This window comes from Anabas testudineus, chromosome 16, assembly GCF_900324465.2.
Source record: "Anabas testudineus chromosome 16, fAnaTes1.2, whole genome shotgun sequence".
Lineage (NCBI taxonomy): Eukaryota > Metazoa > Chordata > Actinopteri > Anabantiformes > Anabantidae > Anabas > Anabas testudineus.
In genome coordinates, this window is record NC_046625.1 from 15291323 (window position 1) to 15309705 (window position 18383).

Genomic DNA, 18383 nt, shown 5'->3' on the forward strand with positions numbered 1-18383 from the left:
ATAATCTTAACATGTATTATCATATAGACATTCGGCTCATTTGGTTTGACATGCAAGCAAACGGTGAACCCATTATCTCTGTTCTCAATTTCCTAAGGCACCGACCTCCTGTTTTTAATGCCACACACCGTCTCATTCACACACATCACATGTACACCTTCGTAACACACACACATCACAATTAATTGGTTATTTTACCTGTAATTAACTTGAACCTTACATCAATGTTGTGATCAACACAACTCATTACCAGTGAAAGAGAGGGAGCGGAAAAGAGAGAGGCTAATGAAAGTCTGAGGAGTGAGGCTGAAAAGTGCCAGAAAGAGAATGAGAAGGAAACAATAGTTGTACATTGTTAAATAAATACTTATTTAGTCCCTTATATGTTGTCTTTTCCTTTGTTTTTCAAGCAGATAGCCCCATGAGAGAAGTTGGAGACGGACAGAAATGGAAAAAAAATAATGTATTGCGATCATTTGGTCCTCATCAGTCTAAACGATTATGCAACTGCCTCCCTTTTGCTCTGGTGTTTGTCTGTTTTCCGTTTTTATCACTTCCCTCCCTCTTCACCTCACTGTGATGCTGCTGTCCTTCTGTCTTTTGCTCTTCTTTCCTCACTCTGCTCTCTCTCTGTCTGACATGGCTTCCCTTCTTTCTTCCTCCTTCATTTTCAGTCAGTTCCATCTCTCTCACGCGCTCCCTTTTCTATTTTGATTGAAATCATAAGCCACTCGTTTACTCTCAATTCAGCTGAATGAATAGGGAAACCCAGTAACAGCATGTTAGCCCTGCAGTTATTTGCATCCACAATTCTTTCCTCATTTGTAAATTAATTTTTAATAATCCATAGTGATGAGGTTGTTTTATGACATGTGGATTGTGGATTAATTATTTATCAACCATGATTTTAGCTGCTGTGGTGCTGTTATGATGATGTGTATGCCAGTCTTGCCATTGGCAGCTTTAGGCACTAAATCACACAAACAAACATTTACACATTTCTTCATTTATTACTTTTTCCTAATTACTTTGTCTGGCCTGTGGGACTAAGCAGACATAAAGAGAATAGTTTTAAAAGCAATGCTGGTTTGATGCTCACATTGAGGCAAACCAGACAACTTTCTTGATCCAATTATTTCCTAACACTTGTTGTTTGATGGTATTTGTTAATAGAATTATTTCAAACCTGAATTTTTAATTTTCAAGCCGCATGTTGCTGGTCTTCCTCTGACCTTTTATTATTCTTAAGTCGGGACAGCAGTTTCTCGTCCTAGTTTAGAGAAACTACACATTTTTAAGAAGGTCAATTCAGGCCTTTCTACAGCCTGTTTAGAACGTTTCTAGCCCTTTTTAAATAAATAAAAAAACTTTGCACTCACACACGTTTCTCTTTTTTTTGTTCTGTTGCCAAACTGTGACCGTCATCTGGACCAGTTAGTTTAACTTTAGCACAGTGGTCGCACCATAAACTCAATTGATAATTAATTTGCAAGATTCCCATACATTCCCACACATTGCCTCCCTTACAAATATTAAGTAGAAAATTGGTGAGTGCCACAGAGTTTTTTGTAGGCGTTGTTCTTTCAAGAGACCCACTGTGCCTTTATTTTCTAAAACATATCGAGAAAAAAAACCAACTCCTTTAGATTAACTTGCAGTTCAGTATAGTGTCTGCACACATTCTTGTGTCTGTGTATTTGTCCCCTTGTGGTATATATTTTGATACCAACAGGGGGTCTCTTCACACTCCCTGCAGGAGCCAGTTCTCACATAGTGGACCACCCGGTGCCTTAGTCACAAGCCCCTGGTGCTGGATGACATGAAAGGGCCACAGGGGGACAACTGATGCATACCCTCACGCGGACAAATACACACGCACACACAGGCACTTGCTCAGACAACAGTTTTGCAAATGTTGCTGTAAACTGTTGATTATGTCCTCTAGTAAATTTCGCTCTTAACTCTTTTCACTCTTCCTCAGTGCTTAAGGTTATTCGTGCCATTGCCCCTTGACAAATAAACTTTATTAGTTATGTCAGTCTAAAAATAATTGTCCATCACACAATTAACTGGATATTGTAGTCAGGAAATTATCTGTTTTTAAAGAGAATGTACTGTAACCACACTGAAAATAAAGAAATACTTTACCATGGTCCCCTTTCTAGATCAATCCAGCAATGTGCTGTGTGTTTAATCAGCAATACAGTGCAATGGCAAGCTAGCAGAACTGTAAAGAAAAATATTGTTAATCAATTTACTGATGGGAGATAGTACTAAGTAAGAAAAACAATGAAAATGGGTGTATTCTGTTTTATAAATGAGTAGTTTAGAAATGTAACTATGTAGTCAGTCTTATGTTGACTTTCATTCATGCAGTTTCAAATTATATTTTTTGAAAGTTGTATTGTTAGAGTATGTTTCTTTAGTCCTGCAGTATTTAAATCTTAATACATTCTGATCCACACAATGTCCAATCCAAATAATGGGCCCTTCCTACTCACTGTGTATGTTTTGTCTTCAGTGCTGTCAGAGAGCATGTTCATACACAATTCTCAAATGAATGAAGTGGGTGGGAAGATGGCATTGTCAACCAAACATGGCAGGTGAAGACTTTAGTACATGTGCTACTCTACAGCTTGAATTTGTTACCTGGGTGATAGGTTTATTTTTAAGTTAGTGAAGTAAAAATTGAGGATTTTAACAGTAGTTCAACATTCAGTGCTAACATAAGAAGACAAAAGCATTTGCAGTGCAAGCTGTATTACTGCGTGTTATTGTTACAGCAACAGTAAACATGTGGGTTGGCTGGTAAATAGCAGCTTTTGACAGTATGTTAAAAATAATAGCACTTGCTCTTGCACAATGCTCTTAGTCTTAATATTATAATTATAAAATATTGGTTTCCTACTATGATACATGATTTGTCTTTGACACAGTGTTAGGAACTATTTTGCATTGACAGGAGGGAAAACAACAGAGAAATACAGTGTTTACATTTTTTTGTCATATAGATGTGACCAAATATCAGACTCTGGTTAAGCATCATGTCTGCTGCATGTTCGGACATGTCTTGTGATGTCTGTGTATATATTCATTAAGTTTGTCTGGAACTTTGACAGTTTTTAAATATCTTATAATATTAGGAAAAATATACCTTAAATATACCTTATTTCGTTCTTCAACAGAAAAACTTTCACCTGAGAAATGCAGCCTTATCTTTTTTAGCAGTTTATACAAAGAACTGATGAACTTTTATCGACAGAGTTAGAGGTTAAAAGTGAAATCTGTTTCCTTATGTCATTAGTGAAGGATTTAACCTGTGAGTGTGTGTGTGTGTGTGTGTGTGTGTGTGTGTGTGTGTGTGTGTGTCCTAACACATTTCTCTCTGACCACACTGAATGTCACTCCAGGTCTTCAGCTGAAGAAGCAACTGAGTGTTTATGCCTGACTGAACAGCCCGTCGCCACATCTGTCACTTTACAGAAATCCCTGTGCCTGATTCTGTCTGACCCCCAATGTAATGTCTGTGTGTGTGTGTGTGTGTGTGTGTGTGTGTGTGTGTGTGTGTTTGTGTGTGTGTGAGGGGCACAACTCCGCTTTGCTGTAAATCTCTTTGATAGTTGCTACCATTGTGTTTGTGCATTAGTTTGACCTTCAGCTTTTACTTTTCTGTAGCAGTAACCCTTGTCATGAGAAATCCATCTTAAACACACCCTCATGTGCATACTGCACTTACACAGGCCAAAGAGCCTCTTCAGTCCTCCACAAAACAAATCAAGAGGCAGAAAATATTCCATCACTCACTACAGCTGTTTGCTAATCAGTACATATTTCAGTGCCCCTCGTGACCATGGGATGATAAGGTGTTTATGGTATATAAAAGTGACAAACTTTCAACTTACTCCATGTGCGTTTATATTTACAGCTGGGTCACAATGTTCCACTTTTCTGCTCCCTTCCATCACATTTAAGCATGATACTACGTATCAGAGATACACTGACTAATTTTTTTAATATATATTTATGAGTGTAAAGGATATAACATTAACTCAGTAATTGAGCCTCATTATATTTATTTATATATATTTTACATAAACTTAGTTTTAGCTTGTGGAGATGAGTTGGGGTTAATGACCTGAACAAAACCGGTTGCATTATATGAATGCCAATATCAGATCACCCTGACAATAATGACCTCTCCCCTGATTTAGTTTTTTAATTTCTAATAAAAATGAGTTGAATAAAGGCACAAGGTAGTTAGATGAGGGGCTGATAGGGATCAGTAGTCCTGCATGGCCTATTTGTTCTTTAGCTTGTTAACTTAGTAAACAAACCACTGTCATTAGTCTAAAGCTTTATTACAGAAAACATCCCATATGTTTACATAAAAATACAAATATTTACATATTTAGATAGTGATTACAAATCCACTATCTAAATTAACTCACATGCAAACACACACACTCACACACAAACATATTACATTCGCAAATTTCCAAATACAGTTATACAGTAAAGGCATAATATATTACTGAGTCACTAACTTCATTACTACACAGAGACACATGAAAGTTGTGTTTAAAATGTTTCACACACACACACACCGCCATAAACATACAGTGGCTGAGTTAATAAAAACAAACATGATGCCTGCTTGCGGGTCTTGAATATATTAGCATAAGTACTGACCAGACGTATTGTTGTTTATCAAATTACTGCCTGCACAAGCGCACAGTCGGGCAAATGCATGGCGTACACAGCATGTACAGAAATTAGGTCAGTAGTTCTGAATTCTAAAGAGTTAAACCCTATTTTGTCAAATAAATAAAGTGACTAGTGTGCGAATCTCGTGTGACTGAAAATTGTTGTCATCATGCATTTTAATGTGTGTGCGGTGTCCATGCTTTTCTATGTTTGTGTTTACATATTTTACTTTGATACTGTTGTTGTGAACATTTCAGCATTATGAGGACACTGGGACTGGTCCTGACAACGTCATGCGGCTGTTTCAGGGACTTAAGGTTGTGTCTCTGTGTGCACACCAACTGGCTTTTGTGCATTGCCGTTCTTGGGGTCTCTGAAACATACAGAAATATCATCTGCGCACAGTAACTTCCTCCAACTCTCTCCCCCCTCACACTTGCAGTGTCTCAGCCTCTCTATCCTCTAATCCATCAGCATAAGCCATTCGTTCCCTCCTCAATTTCAACTCACCCTATTAATGTACAGTATGAGTTCCTTATCTTGAATGACTGGCACTGGGTCAAATCTGGGCTTGATAGAAAAAATCTAGATTTTCTTTTTTCCCCCAGACATTTCAATTAGTGCTGAAAAGATTTAATTAATATATCGATTGGCAGGTGACAATTATGATAATCAATTCAACCTGTAAGCCATTCACCAAGTAGAAATGCCAGCCATTGCAGGTGACAGCCTTTCAAATATGATGATTTGCTGGCTGTTCTGTCTCTTTCAGCTCAGGGACAGTTGTCTTTCAATCACATTAACATACAATTTGTCAACAGATGAAATTGACATATTGTAAGAACTGCATCTTTTACTCCACTCTCTTGTTTTATTGCATTCATTGCTTGTTAAGTGAGACTAATGAGAGCATTTCCTAATGAGAGCAGATAACAAGGACTGTTGATTGCTAACAAAGCCAGGAATAACATTAGTCTCATTGCCCCGAAAAAATCCTTCATTGTAAAGCGTTATTACACTCTCTTAAATTGATAATCTGCTGTTTGTCATTATCCATCCTGCTTTTTTCATGCGTTGAAATATGTAAATAAGGACAACTCAGCTGCCTGAGAATAGCTGACTCATGCTATTGTAATATGCCTACACAATTACCTTCTATTTGTACACTCTAATTTAAAGAAGGTGGTGAACCGGCACATACTGAATCTGTTGACCTCTGTGCCCCGGCAGGGACTGGGATATTTCTCAGCATAGACTGGGTGAGAGGAAGGCCAAGATATAGACAGGCTGACGTAGGACATTTGGATGACATGCTAACTTTAAAGTGACACTCCCATATTGTCTGTATAGCTTTTAGTCGACCATAGTAATATTTCCCTTTGTTGCCCTCTTACAAGTCTACGGTTAACAGTTCTGATTCTGAATCCTGACAGGGGAAACAAGTCTGTGTAGACCTGTAATTTCTTAGTTTTACTATCAATCAGTATGTGTATTTAAACCTTCCCTGTTTATCTCTTACATATTTATTTATTTGATTTCTTTTTTGGCGTTTGACTTCGCATATGTTTTAAAATAATTAAGTTTAGTGCCATCTTTTAGTGGTTTAGCATTTCCCAATGCAAAGTAAATCTTCGATCCACAGTTTTATAACCAGGAACTTATACTGGTATTAGTAACACTGGTATTTTCATGTAGGCAATCCAAATCAGTCACCCTGTAAATCGAAGTGCTAGTGATCAGTTGTCAACTTGCGTCTTTCTTCAGGTTTTATTGTGCTTTTGTAATTATGCTCTAATGTGTGTTAATTTCCTTCAAGCAGAAAATGAATGAACACTTACAAACTGCTGTTCCCATTGAAGCAGAACTAACATGAATTACCATCTCTGAGTTCACAGGTAGCAACTTCCACTCGCTGGACTATGGGCAGTTAAAGAGCCCACACATCTGTTTATATTGTCTGTGCCGCGGTCCATCTGCTCCCTTCACAAGACCAGACAATATAAAAGAGAGGATGTAATTTCTCCCTAGACATTCATACACACACACACACACACACACACACACACACACACACACACACACACACACACACACACACACTGAGAACGTGGAGTCTCTCTGCCAATTATTTTTGATATAGTGTATCCATACAGTATCTGTGACCCATATACACCACGTCAGTTTACTCCCAGGACGGACACAGCAAACTTTGATGTATCCAGACATTCAATGGCATGCTCAGGCACACGCAGGTCATGTATGTAGTTCACATACAAATTGAAAGTAGGTTAAAGCTGACATGTTGTTGTTTAACGGATTGTGTAGGGTGTTCTTTCAAGCCATGCATTTGCATGCACACATAAACATGCATGTGGAATATGTACACATTGATGTGCATACACACACACATGCATGCATTTAGTGGAAACTTGCCATACAAGTGTGTGTTGGATACATTTTTCTGTGATATTGATGCTACCTAGCAAGGTGCCCATGCAGCACATCAATAGTTGTTCTTCTATATTAGGCAGTATAATTACTGCAGTTGAACTCTGTGTCGTGTGCGTGAGTTTTAGTGTGTAAATGTGTGAAAAAGTCTGAGAGGGCTTGTGTGCATGTGTATGAATGAGGTAGCTGCTTGTGTGTGTGAACATGTTTATTTTCTGCACGTCTCTGTGAGCCAAAGATTAGCAAAGTTTAAGAATAGGAAATGTAACAAGTGTTGAATACCAAGTGACAATACAAAGAAAAATACCTTCACTTGATTAAACCTTGAAATGACAGTTGAAGATACAAAATTGTTGAAAGAATCTTAAAGTTTGTTTTGTGTCAGTTCATCACTTGCATCAAATCGGCCAAACACAGTCGGATAGTGGTGGAAAAGTAGAGATATCAAATTAATTAAATAAAGTAGTTAGGTGACATCAAGCTCGTTAGCTTGTTATGCACAGATTTTATCGTGGTGAACTAGGAATATGACAGCTGTATTCAGGCGATTCAGTTAGTAGTCATGTGATGTAGACAGTGGTAAATAATGCATTGCTGTGTTACCAAATTGTTTGTTATCCCTCTGTTTTTCTTTTGCCTCCCAGCAAAGCTTTTCTTCTCTAAATCCCACCTGACCACATAGTTACTTTACTCTGTCCCTCCAAATTTCATCATTTCATTTCTCAAGTTACCGTTGTTGACATCTGCCCCCGAATTTTTATACTGTCTACTTGTGGGTGGGGAGCTTTTACTATGGAGGCAGACAGCCAGAAGGGATTGGCTGATGGGGGAGGACAGCGGAGGGATTAATGTGACTGAAGGTCAGACAGGCCTTCCAGTCAATGACACTGTACAATGTGTTTTCACAGCTATAGATAAGGTGTGTGTGTGTGTGTGTTTTCTCCATTTGATGTAGCAATAAATCCTTTCTTTAAAATGTTTGTTTAATGTATATTTATAAAACACTGTAGATTGTGTGCGAGTTTGAAATCCAAACCTTGATTTTAAACATGCATACAGCGTCTGCACACACAAACCTTAATCAGGCAATTATTTCTGCAATGTCTGTTTTGTTGATGAAAGTTGACATTGGTGATGAGTTCTCTGCATGGAAATTATTTAAAGAGCACACTAATGCTAACTTGCAGTAATAAATGACAGTGTGACATAGTTTTACCCGATTTATTGTTGTGGATCTTGTCTTTTACAGACATTATGTAACGGTTACTTACGAGTAGTTATTGCTATAATTGCTCAGAAAACACTTCTAACATCAGTGTTGTTTTTTTGATGCATCAATTAGAGCTGTGCTAAAGAGACTTGATTGACATCTCTCATAATAACCAGCAGTTAGTGTACTCATAAAAATCTATACAGGTTGCAGAGTAAACACAGAGGTTGTTAGTGTATCACATACAACTGTATTAATGTACACTTATAAATTATATACTTATAACTAATATTTTCTTCTAATGACAGATAAACCAGTATTAAAATGACACTAGCAGAACAGCAGTGTAACATGCAGCAGAAGAAATCAGAGCCAGCTTGAACCAACTAAAAGAAACATGTTTGACATGTAGTCATGTTGTGTTGCTTGTGTGTCTAATGATTTAAGGCCCTTTTACTGATTCTACATTGGCTTTTACTAAAGCCTTCAATCACCTGAATCAGTTGGTTCTGTCACGCTTCTTCAAAGCAACCACTTCAAAGACCCCATCTCATTTCCCCTCCTACTCTTCCCATCCTTTTATTTAGAGGCGGAGCGTGGACACAGGCTCGTGTGAAACAATATGTAAACAGAGAAACAAAAATAAAATAATAAAAGTAGTCTGGTAACACCTTTATCTATACACCTATACATTTGTCATTGTAATGAATATTTGTTTGCTCATTACGTATTTGCTCATTGACCTTGGAACATTAAACCCATGTGTGAGCAAGTATTAATCTAAATGTATCATTCCTCCAGGTGTTGAAATAATCCAACTGGTCCACCAGTTAAACCTGTTAGCAGCCCTCTTAGGAAAAGTCATTGAGACGCACACGCTGGTCCACTCTGTAGCTGTGAGAGGTCATCAACACATTTCTGAGCTCTTTATCCTTATTTGAACCATCACAAATAAATGTCTAGTAAATGCCCCTAACCTTAACCCTAATTCAACCTTTACACTTAAACCTAAACCAAGTATTAAACAGTTAACTTTAAAATGGTCTCTCTTTCTCTCTCTCTCTCACACACACACACACACACACAGCAAACGAGAAGTATTTGGCAGTGATGATTGTTTGATATTTTTATGATATTTGTCAGGCATGCTGATGATATTTTTCTTGGATAAAGTCTGACAAACGCTATTTAGACATACACACAGCTGTTTCCTTTCGTGCAGGCACTCCCTCTGTGTTATTTTCTCTCTACCTGTCCATAGTCCCACTCCTGGGGGCTCCAACCTCTGCTCTTCTCTATATTGATCTTTAATATCTTTCCCTTCTGCCGTTTTGTTCACTTCTCCCAGTGCCATCTTTGCACTGCCTTGTCAGAGTTTAGTGAATGTTAATAGTTTAGGTAACACACACCAAAGCAGAAACAAAATCATAAAATTGGGATCTTGATGTGATCTCATCCACTGTTGCTTCATACTTAAACAAATGAGGCACAGATTGTGATTACAGACAAACGTCACACATGTTTATGGCTGAAAAAAAAAGGCACAGTAGCATTTAATAAATCTGGCTCTGACTGACTCAGAGTCTTGCTGGCTCAAGCACACTTCAGCAGGGCACATACAGTATGTACTCCCTCCTCACAGCTTATTGGAAATAAACAAAAAAGACTTATACAAGTGAAAGTCATTTCCTGTACATTACAAGTTTCTCTTTGTAAATTACTCCTGTGTTAATGAGTTTCTTTTCTGGCAACCTTGTAAAGTCTGATACATAGACACATTTCAGACTTGAAACCCTCTCTCTATTGTACTCATACCAAAGCCAGAGGAAGCAGCTGTGCAGTTTGTGATAGAGCAGATAGAGAGGGGAGAGCAAGCTAACATTTCCTGATCAAACGGTCGCCATCTCTCTGTGTGGCCAACAATAACACCTAATACCAAAGGGACCCAGAAGCAGGCCAAAGGGGTTCTATGTATGACTGTGGCATGGAGTCACACCTGAGGCTTTTCCAAAGCATTGCCCTCTTCAAAACATAATTAACATGAGGGTCAGACGAGCTTTTTTAGAAGCAGACAATATACTCGCTTTCTAGCTTGGCACCATTATGTGAGTGGAATCGCAGGAATGTTGTTTTGGAAGGAACCAATTTAGCTCCTGGGCCAATTTAATGCAGGTTTGGCCTTGTATTAAGAGATTGCTTGCCCAATATTATTGCAGGTCAGAGTTGTGACGTAGAAAGTGATGCTGCTGGTGTGGTAGATGGTGGAATAAATCCACTCCTGGGATGCAGATGATGCACACAAGAGTTAGACCTCGACAGAGGGAGTGGTGGAATTGAGGCCAAACAAGCTCACGCTAGCCACCCTGGGAAATTGCTGTCACCACCTTCTTCAGACTGAAAACTGCAAAATGTGACAGATGATAAGGGAAAGTACAGCATCACTTTTACCATAGAATTAATGAGTCACTCATTTATTCCCAGTCAGTGGTAGCTTATGATAACACGTCACTGCATAGACTGCAACGTCCTCTTGTGAGCATCTCTAGTGGCTAATAGAAGACACACAACTGCATGCGTGGTGTTCTTGAGCAATGATGATTCTGGTTAATTTTATAGTGAATCAATTGACCATATCCTGATGCATCTTTGTGTTGTGTATGCTAACTTAAATCTGATGTGTGGTTGGTGGATATTTATGAGGGTGTCCATTAAATCATTAATGCATGGTAACGATAATGCATGGCCACCATTGATGAGCTTTGGAAAGTTTTTCAGTCAGGATATTTATAATGTCATCATCATTAATCTGTCTGTCCCATGCACGCTTTTAAACACACACTCTCTCACTCCTACACACACACACACACGCATTTGTATTTTTATACTTGTGAACACATTCAGTGACATAATGCATTCTCCAAGCACTTACTTTAGACTTTAGCCATCATAATTAAATGCCTGATACTAACACTGCTTCTAAAAGTAAAATAATCGGATGTCTAATTGTAACAGGTTAAGACTTAGATTTAAAGTACCAATTAGTTAAGATCCCAGATTTTGGTTTTGAGGACCAACACACACACACAAACTGTCCAATTAACCAAACATCATCTTTACTCTGAATGACCACATGCATCTTTCTGTCTGTCTCTGCACAGCTAATGATTATGATGGTTGTGTTGTTGTGTGTGTGTCTGTGTCTGTGTGTGTATGTCTGTGTGCATGTGTGCGTACTTGAGCTTGTGCTCCTGCAAGTGCAAATGTGGTTTCTGTGCCTGCATGACATGATATGTCTTAACCCATAGCTTAAGCAGACACTCAACCATTTCCAGACCTACAGGCAAATGACAGTTAGATCATTAGGCTCTAGCAGTGAGCATTGCTCTAATTTATCATGAAGCCAGTAGATCAGCCCCTCTTGCTGTATGTGACCTTCACAATCATGGAATGCGTTTATAAGAGGAGTATTTTTAATACTTGTCAGTGACCGTCATGAGAGAGGCTCTATCAAAGACTTGGAGCATTTAGGCAATGACAACAAGCCCCCTTAAAGGAAGGCAAAAAATAATACTCAAGAGAATCTGCTGTGACGGTTGGGGGGCTTTGTAGCTTGAGTTTGGCGATGTCAAGCTGTCATAATAAATGTGTATAATAAACACAAAATCCACCATATGTTGTATGTATGTCAGACATGTAACATGGAATTTGACCATCAGAAAAAATAGTCTGAATCAGATCCCTCCCACAGTTTCAGTCCACCTACCTTAGGTTACATGATGGTGAGCCCAGTTAATGGAATAAAAATGAGAAATTCCCTTAAGTGTAACAGTAGCTATAAACACAGTAAAGAATATCCTCTTGGGTATGGAGATGTGTACATAATAAAGACCCTAATAAGATGGACAAAATGTCATGGAAGATGTTTGGCAGCCATTCAGAAGCAATTTTGAACAATATGGTTGCTTGGTTGGAACTTGGATTTTTAAATCTCAAATTAAAATAGTCAGATCATCATGCACAACAGCCAGGACCTGTTAAACTCTTCTGAGTTCTGCCGACTCACCACCACTGCTGTCTGTGTTATAATGATTTTATCTTCTCCACTGGTGTTTAATTTTCTGCGACTGATTTCTTTGTACAGTACAAGACATGCTTGCATTTCTTGGCCATGCTTCATCCCTAGTTACATTTCCTCCTAACAAAAATTCGTTTGTCGCAAATATTGAATGCATCTGTGTACAGCCGCATGAGCCAGACTTAAACATATGGGAACCATTGTCTCTTGGCAATATACGGAGTTGTTAGTTTAAGCATACTGTAAGGGGAAACCTGATAATAAGCAGCTACACTGTTGTACCAGTTGACATATATGATTTGTGAAACTGCAGTGTGTTAATATATAAGGTGGTTACAAATCTAACTTGTTCTTTTTTGTTTGTTTCTCTTTAGAGGGCGTATGTGAGATCTGGTTGACCAGTGAAGACACAGGAGCCTATGGTAGAGACATAGGGACAGACCTGCCCACACTGCTGTGGAGATTGGTGGAGGAGATTCCTGAAGGAGCCATGCTGAGACTGGGAATGACCAACCCACCATATATCCTGGAACACCTAGAGGTATGCACAGTACTGTGCACTATCTCACACACACACACACACTCTCACACAACACTCAGAAGTACCATCAAACGTAATAATACATCACGGATGAATTCAACTAAAATACTTACACACCAGTGTTTTCATTCCACCTGTTTTGTTGTGTCCCTGTAGTATCTTGTGCTATCTCTGTCCATGAGCAAATAATATTACTTTGTCTAGATTTAATATAACAAATTCCTTTCTGTTTTGCTTACCAAGCAGTTTAGCTGCAGCACTCATAGTCCATTCATTAGTGCAGTTCATTTTCTTCTTTCCCTAATGAGTCAATTAAGGATCATTGTGTCCTCTTTAGCAACCTCATTTTATCAGTCATTATTGTCTTCCTTAATGGAACAATGGACATTGTTAATCCTTCCCTCTCTCCTTTTCTCTCTCTCTGTTTTTGCATTTCTGCCTGTCAGACATAAAATTTCATCATTTAAATCTCTCTTTTTTTTGTTATCCTCTTTCTGTCAATCTATTTTGATTTAATACACTGTCTCTGGAAACAGCATATTATGATATCACGATTTTACACCATCCATGGTCAATAGCTTACATCCTGACTATACTTTTGAACAATAAATCCACTAGGAGAGAGGACAGGAACCTTTAAGAACTCCCCTTAATTTGCCAAAATTATGTGCATAAATAAAGAAAGTCCATGAAACATTGGCATGTTTAATTTTTTAATTTGGTCTTTTCAATTTTAGTAAACAAAGAAGATGTATTCAAAAACAGTTTTAAAGGAAAACTATTGCAGCAGTGGACAATATGTCTGGCCGGCAAACATAAATAGTATCTATAATTCTTATGTGCATATGTCCAACACAAGTTGATCAGATGTTCACACTGTAGTATATGTGCAACTAGACCACTGCATACTTGCTGTCATGTCCTCTGTGTAATAGTGCTGTGGTTATAAATAAAGGAGGAATACTACTAGAAAAAGCAAATTCTCAGTTCAGGTGATGAAGATGTGTTAGGGATCAGGGCTTTCAAGTTTGTCACCACTTATTTTAAACCATGTATTACTGTAGTTTTGCCTGCTTTTAACATTCTCAGCCTTATATCTAAGGATATTCACTAGGGAGTATAAAATAAGTAGAGATATATTAGAAAAATATTAATGGATCAAGAGAGAGCTTAAACTGTGTAATGGTAACCTAGAAAAGTAAAATGAAACTTTTCTTTTTAGAAAAAAATAATAATTCAGTGAAGTTCATAACAGATACGTTTTTGAATCAAACTATCAAAGAAGATTGGCGATCTTGAAAAAAATGAGGGCAGCAATGGAAAAAAAATGGGGATGAATGCTGGGGGATAGAGATGAGGGGTAAAAAGCAGTGGGAAAAGTGCTGTGGGAAGCAGTAATAGAGGTTGTAATTAACCAGGGGTTAATGGAGGTGGCTAATTGTCCCCCACATGTATAGGTAGGCTTTCTGCTTGGCTACATTACAATTAAAAAAAAACACCCTTCTAATGATAGGGAATAACAATTAAACGATAATTAGAAATATACTAGGACGACACACTAGCTTGGTCTCTGTGTGTGTATGTTAGGAATCATTTCATATGCTACCAGCTCTTTTATTCTTTATGTCCATGCATTGATTTGAATGATATCGTTTTACTTTAATTCCTCAGACAATTAACCTACTTAAGGAGAGATAAGAGTGTTCCTCTTTAACTTACCATTGTCTTTTGTTGCTCCTGTCCCTCATTTACCCTTCTGTTCTCTGTCAACCCCTTTTCATATCTTCCTTCCTCACCCTCTCGACTTGTCCCTGCAGTCATACTTTTTATATTAACAGTGGTTGTTAGCCAAAAACCTAGAACAGGAACTGACCAGGAAACAATACTTTTAACATTGTTTTGAAGTGTTTCTTCTTACTTTTCCTTGAGTCGATGCCTTTAGGATTTATTCCTCTTTGCTCAAGCTATTCTTCCTCTTGTTCCTTTCTGTAATTCTTCATGTTCTGATTGTTGAAATTGTATCCTCTATCTCTTTCCCACCTTCACCTCTTCTGTCTTTTTTTATCCAGTTGTTCTCATGATGGTGGTAATCGTCATGAAATAAACGAATCTGAAATAAGAACAGTGCGGTGATGATGAAGGCCAAATCTCTGAAGTGGATTTATCCTTCATCTTAAGTAAAGGCCGAATTATATCCCGCTGTCTTTTCTTTTGAAGAGCACCAGTGCTTATATAACAGCATCATACCGAGTGGTTGTGATTGAAGCTGAAAAGGCCAAGTAACCTCTCCACTTCCCCCCTAAAAGATCACGCTCTCTCACACATACTCAGTCAGATCAGCCCTTTTTCTCTCTGTCTCCCTCTGTCACACAAGAACACACAATTGCCTCCTATGTGCAGCCTGTTTTTCCTGACAGATGTAGACACCCCATAGCACCATTTGCTGATTGGAGCAGTTAACGGCCCGATGGCCTCTCATGGGCCACTTGTCTCTGACATTTTAGTTGATTGCATCGTGCCTTCGGTGGTTCCGGTGGTTCCTTTTTGAGTGGTTGCACGTAAAAATGTCTCTAACAATGCTACTTCTTTGTTCTTCACTTTGCTGTTTTCTTTTTTTTACACTTCATACTGTATTTTTTAGCTCAGCATTTTGTATTCTCCTGTCAGTCTGTCCATCTACAGGTCAATAGATGCATGGCTATCAAAAGTGCAGCTCTACAGATTATATAAGATGTGTGTGTGTGCATGCATATACCTGTGTGTGTGTGTGTGTGTGTGGTTGAATCTAGCATGCTAGCAGAATGAGCAAATGAGGTGTGAAAGTAGCCTCCTCGTACGTAGCAATCAGTCAGGCTGAGATGAATGAAAAAGCGGCTGTCCATTAAACCTTCTCCTCAGAGATCCATCACGTGCCCTTTTCACTCTCCTCACAGTTAGTTGTGACAAACAATGGCATGATAAGGATAAAGTTAGAAGAATGCTTTGATAGGATCATATTTCACCGTAAACATATTCTGATGTATCTTTATATTATGACCCCCACCTCACTGCAGTGTGTTACTGCACTGAATTGAAGTAAAAAAAAATTGAGACCCATTTGAAACTAGCCAATCCAGCACTGAGTTATTTGGAGTGAATTTTGTTGTGGTTTAGCTAATTTAATTTTGACTGCAGAGGGCAAAAATAATGAAGGCAACAATCCACAGCTACAGAGAACCAATTTTTCATTCAGTGATTTCATGCAGTTTGGCGTTTATTTCATTTTTTTCACCACTCAGGTGACACAGTACAATAAAGTGTAATGTTCAACGCACATTGAATTTCCCTTTTTCAGTGCAAAACATCTTCACTGTGTGAGGTGCTGCAGGTTCGATATACGCTTTGGGGAAAATCAAGTGCAGCCTGAAGTGTCTGAAATGTTTGATACCATGGGGAGCTCAGTTTCTCTATGTGCCGCTGAATGCAGTTCCCACCAACTGTGTATTAGTGAGTGCCAGTGCACACACGCATGGGGACCTGACTTACAGTATTATCACGGGAACAGCTTGTAGAATAATTTTCTCTACAGGCTCCCTTGGGGGAACCCTGTTAATACTCTGTTACATGTGGGTTTTTGTAGACCGTGCTGTGTGTTTATGAGTGTATGTGAAGCCTGTCAGGTCTGGATTTGCTTCAGAATGTTCCCTTAAACCAGAACTTAATTTAGTTATTTACCTCCGCAAACGCAAAACACATTTAGAATATGACACAATTTTTCTGTATTACTGCCAGGATTTAATGTATTATCAACATGTGTTTTGTTTGTTTTTGTCTTGTTTTTGTTTGTTTGTCTTTCTCTCCTCTCTTTACTGTAAATTCAAAATTTACTGCAGGGACTCTCAAATGCTGTCGAGCTGCACATACTGTATACACACACGCTGCTAGTCAATTGTTACCCCATATGATGAACCAACAGCTTTTTTTCTAAATGCTTTATACACACAATAGAACGATAATAAGTGATAAGTGTCACCCTTTCTCTGTGATGTGCTTCAGTGGACATATATATACATGTGTCAAATAATCAGTTATAAAAAAATATGGACAGAAAAGTTTGACCTGATCTATTCTGCTCTATTTTACTACAACAACTTTGTCACACAACATGTAATATATTTTATTTACATCTTTCTGTTTGGATCAGAATGCATGGAGAGATTTCTGGGATAAGCTGAAAGAAAAATGCACTTTTTTCAGGGTATAATTATTAATTAATTAATAATTAATTAATTAATATAATTATTTTATTCTATAGCATGCTTTCATGGCATTTTTTTTTTTCTAATTTATTGGGAGGCATTAGCAAGCAAAGAGAGGACTGGCACTCAGTCGGTTGAAACTTTTTTTCTTAATCCACTCTATCCTACCTATAACACATAGTAACATTAACAGTGATGAACCGGAAGAGCATGTAATAGAGCAGACTGCAACAGAGAAACCTATTAACAACACTGAGCTCACAGCGAGGACACAGGCTCTCTCTCTCTCCACTCTTCCCCCATGTACTATATGCTCTTTTCAGTCTGATCTGATCTGAGGACACTGATATCAGATCCTTTGAGCTAAGCCAGTTAAGATAGATCCTTTCTGGTTTGTGTGTTTATCTGAGCTGATTAAGCACAGATGAAAGCACTGCGTCTGTTTGTGTCAGTGACAGAGATAGTCCTGGTAGTGGGGGGGGGGGTTATATACAGAAATTATATTGCATTGCTTTAAATCTTTCAAAGGAAGAGTAAATGAAAAATGAATAATTGCACCAACAAACCAGTTCTTCGTTGATGAAGCAAACCAATTTATCATTGGTTTGTTTAGGATGCACTAAGTTTTGCTTCGATCCTAATAAGCAAAAAGCATTAAAGTAGCACTTATTTTTGCCACTGGGCTCTGCTGAGTGATATCTTCCTTATCACAGCATCAACTTCCCTTTAGACATCAAGAATTTCATTTCACTGGGAAATTGTCATTATGAGTGAATCTAATGAGATTTGAGGAACCTACAGTACAGTCTTAAACTTACACATATTTACAGTATAAAAAGATTGGGACACCGTATTACAAAGTCTTATCAGTGTAACAGTAGAATATAGCAACTGTTACTAATGTCTATAATAGTAATGTGTGTTCCTTTTACAATACAGTTTCTACTTACTTACAGAGCTTACTTACAGAATTGTTCGTACCCTTCCTTTAAAGATAACCCACAATGGTCACTGACAACAGTGATATTAAATAAAAATTTACAAAAAAATAACTAATGATGCTTTTGACTTTTGACTCATAAAAAACAAACCTCTACAAAAATTATATATGAAAAATAATTTGACTTAACTGAAATGTGTTCTGTAGTTAGCATTGCAGGTGTTGTC

The 18383-nt window shown here is 38.0% G+C and overlaps 1 protein-coding gene across 1 annotated transcript in view; it reads left to right on the plus strand.

Moving 5' to 3' along the window:
- cdkal1 (CDK5 regulatory subunit associated protein 1-like 1) overlaps positions 1 to 18383 on the plus strand; it is a 189391-nt gene that overhangs the window by 93029 nt on the left and 77979 nt on the right. Inside the window, exon 9 of the mRNA XM_026371931.1 lies at positions 12812 to 12978. Within this exon, the coding sequence (XP_026227716.1) occupies positions 12812 to 12978 (167 nt within the window). The remainder of the gene's footprint in view (positions 1 to 12811; positions 12979 to 18383) is intronic.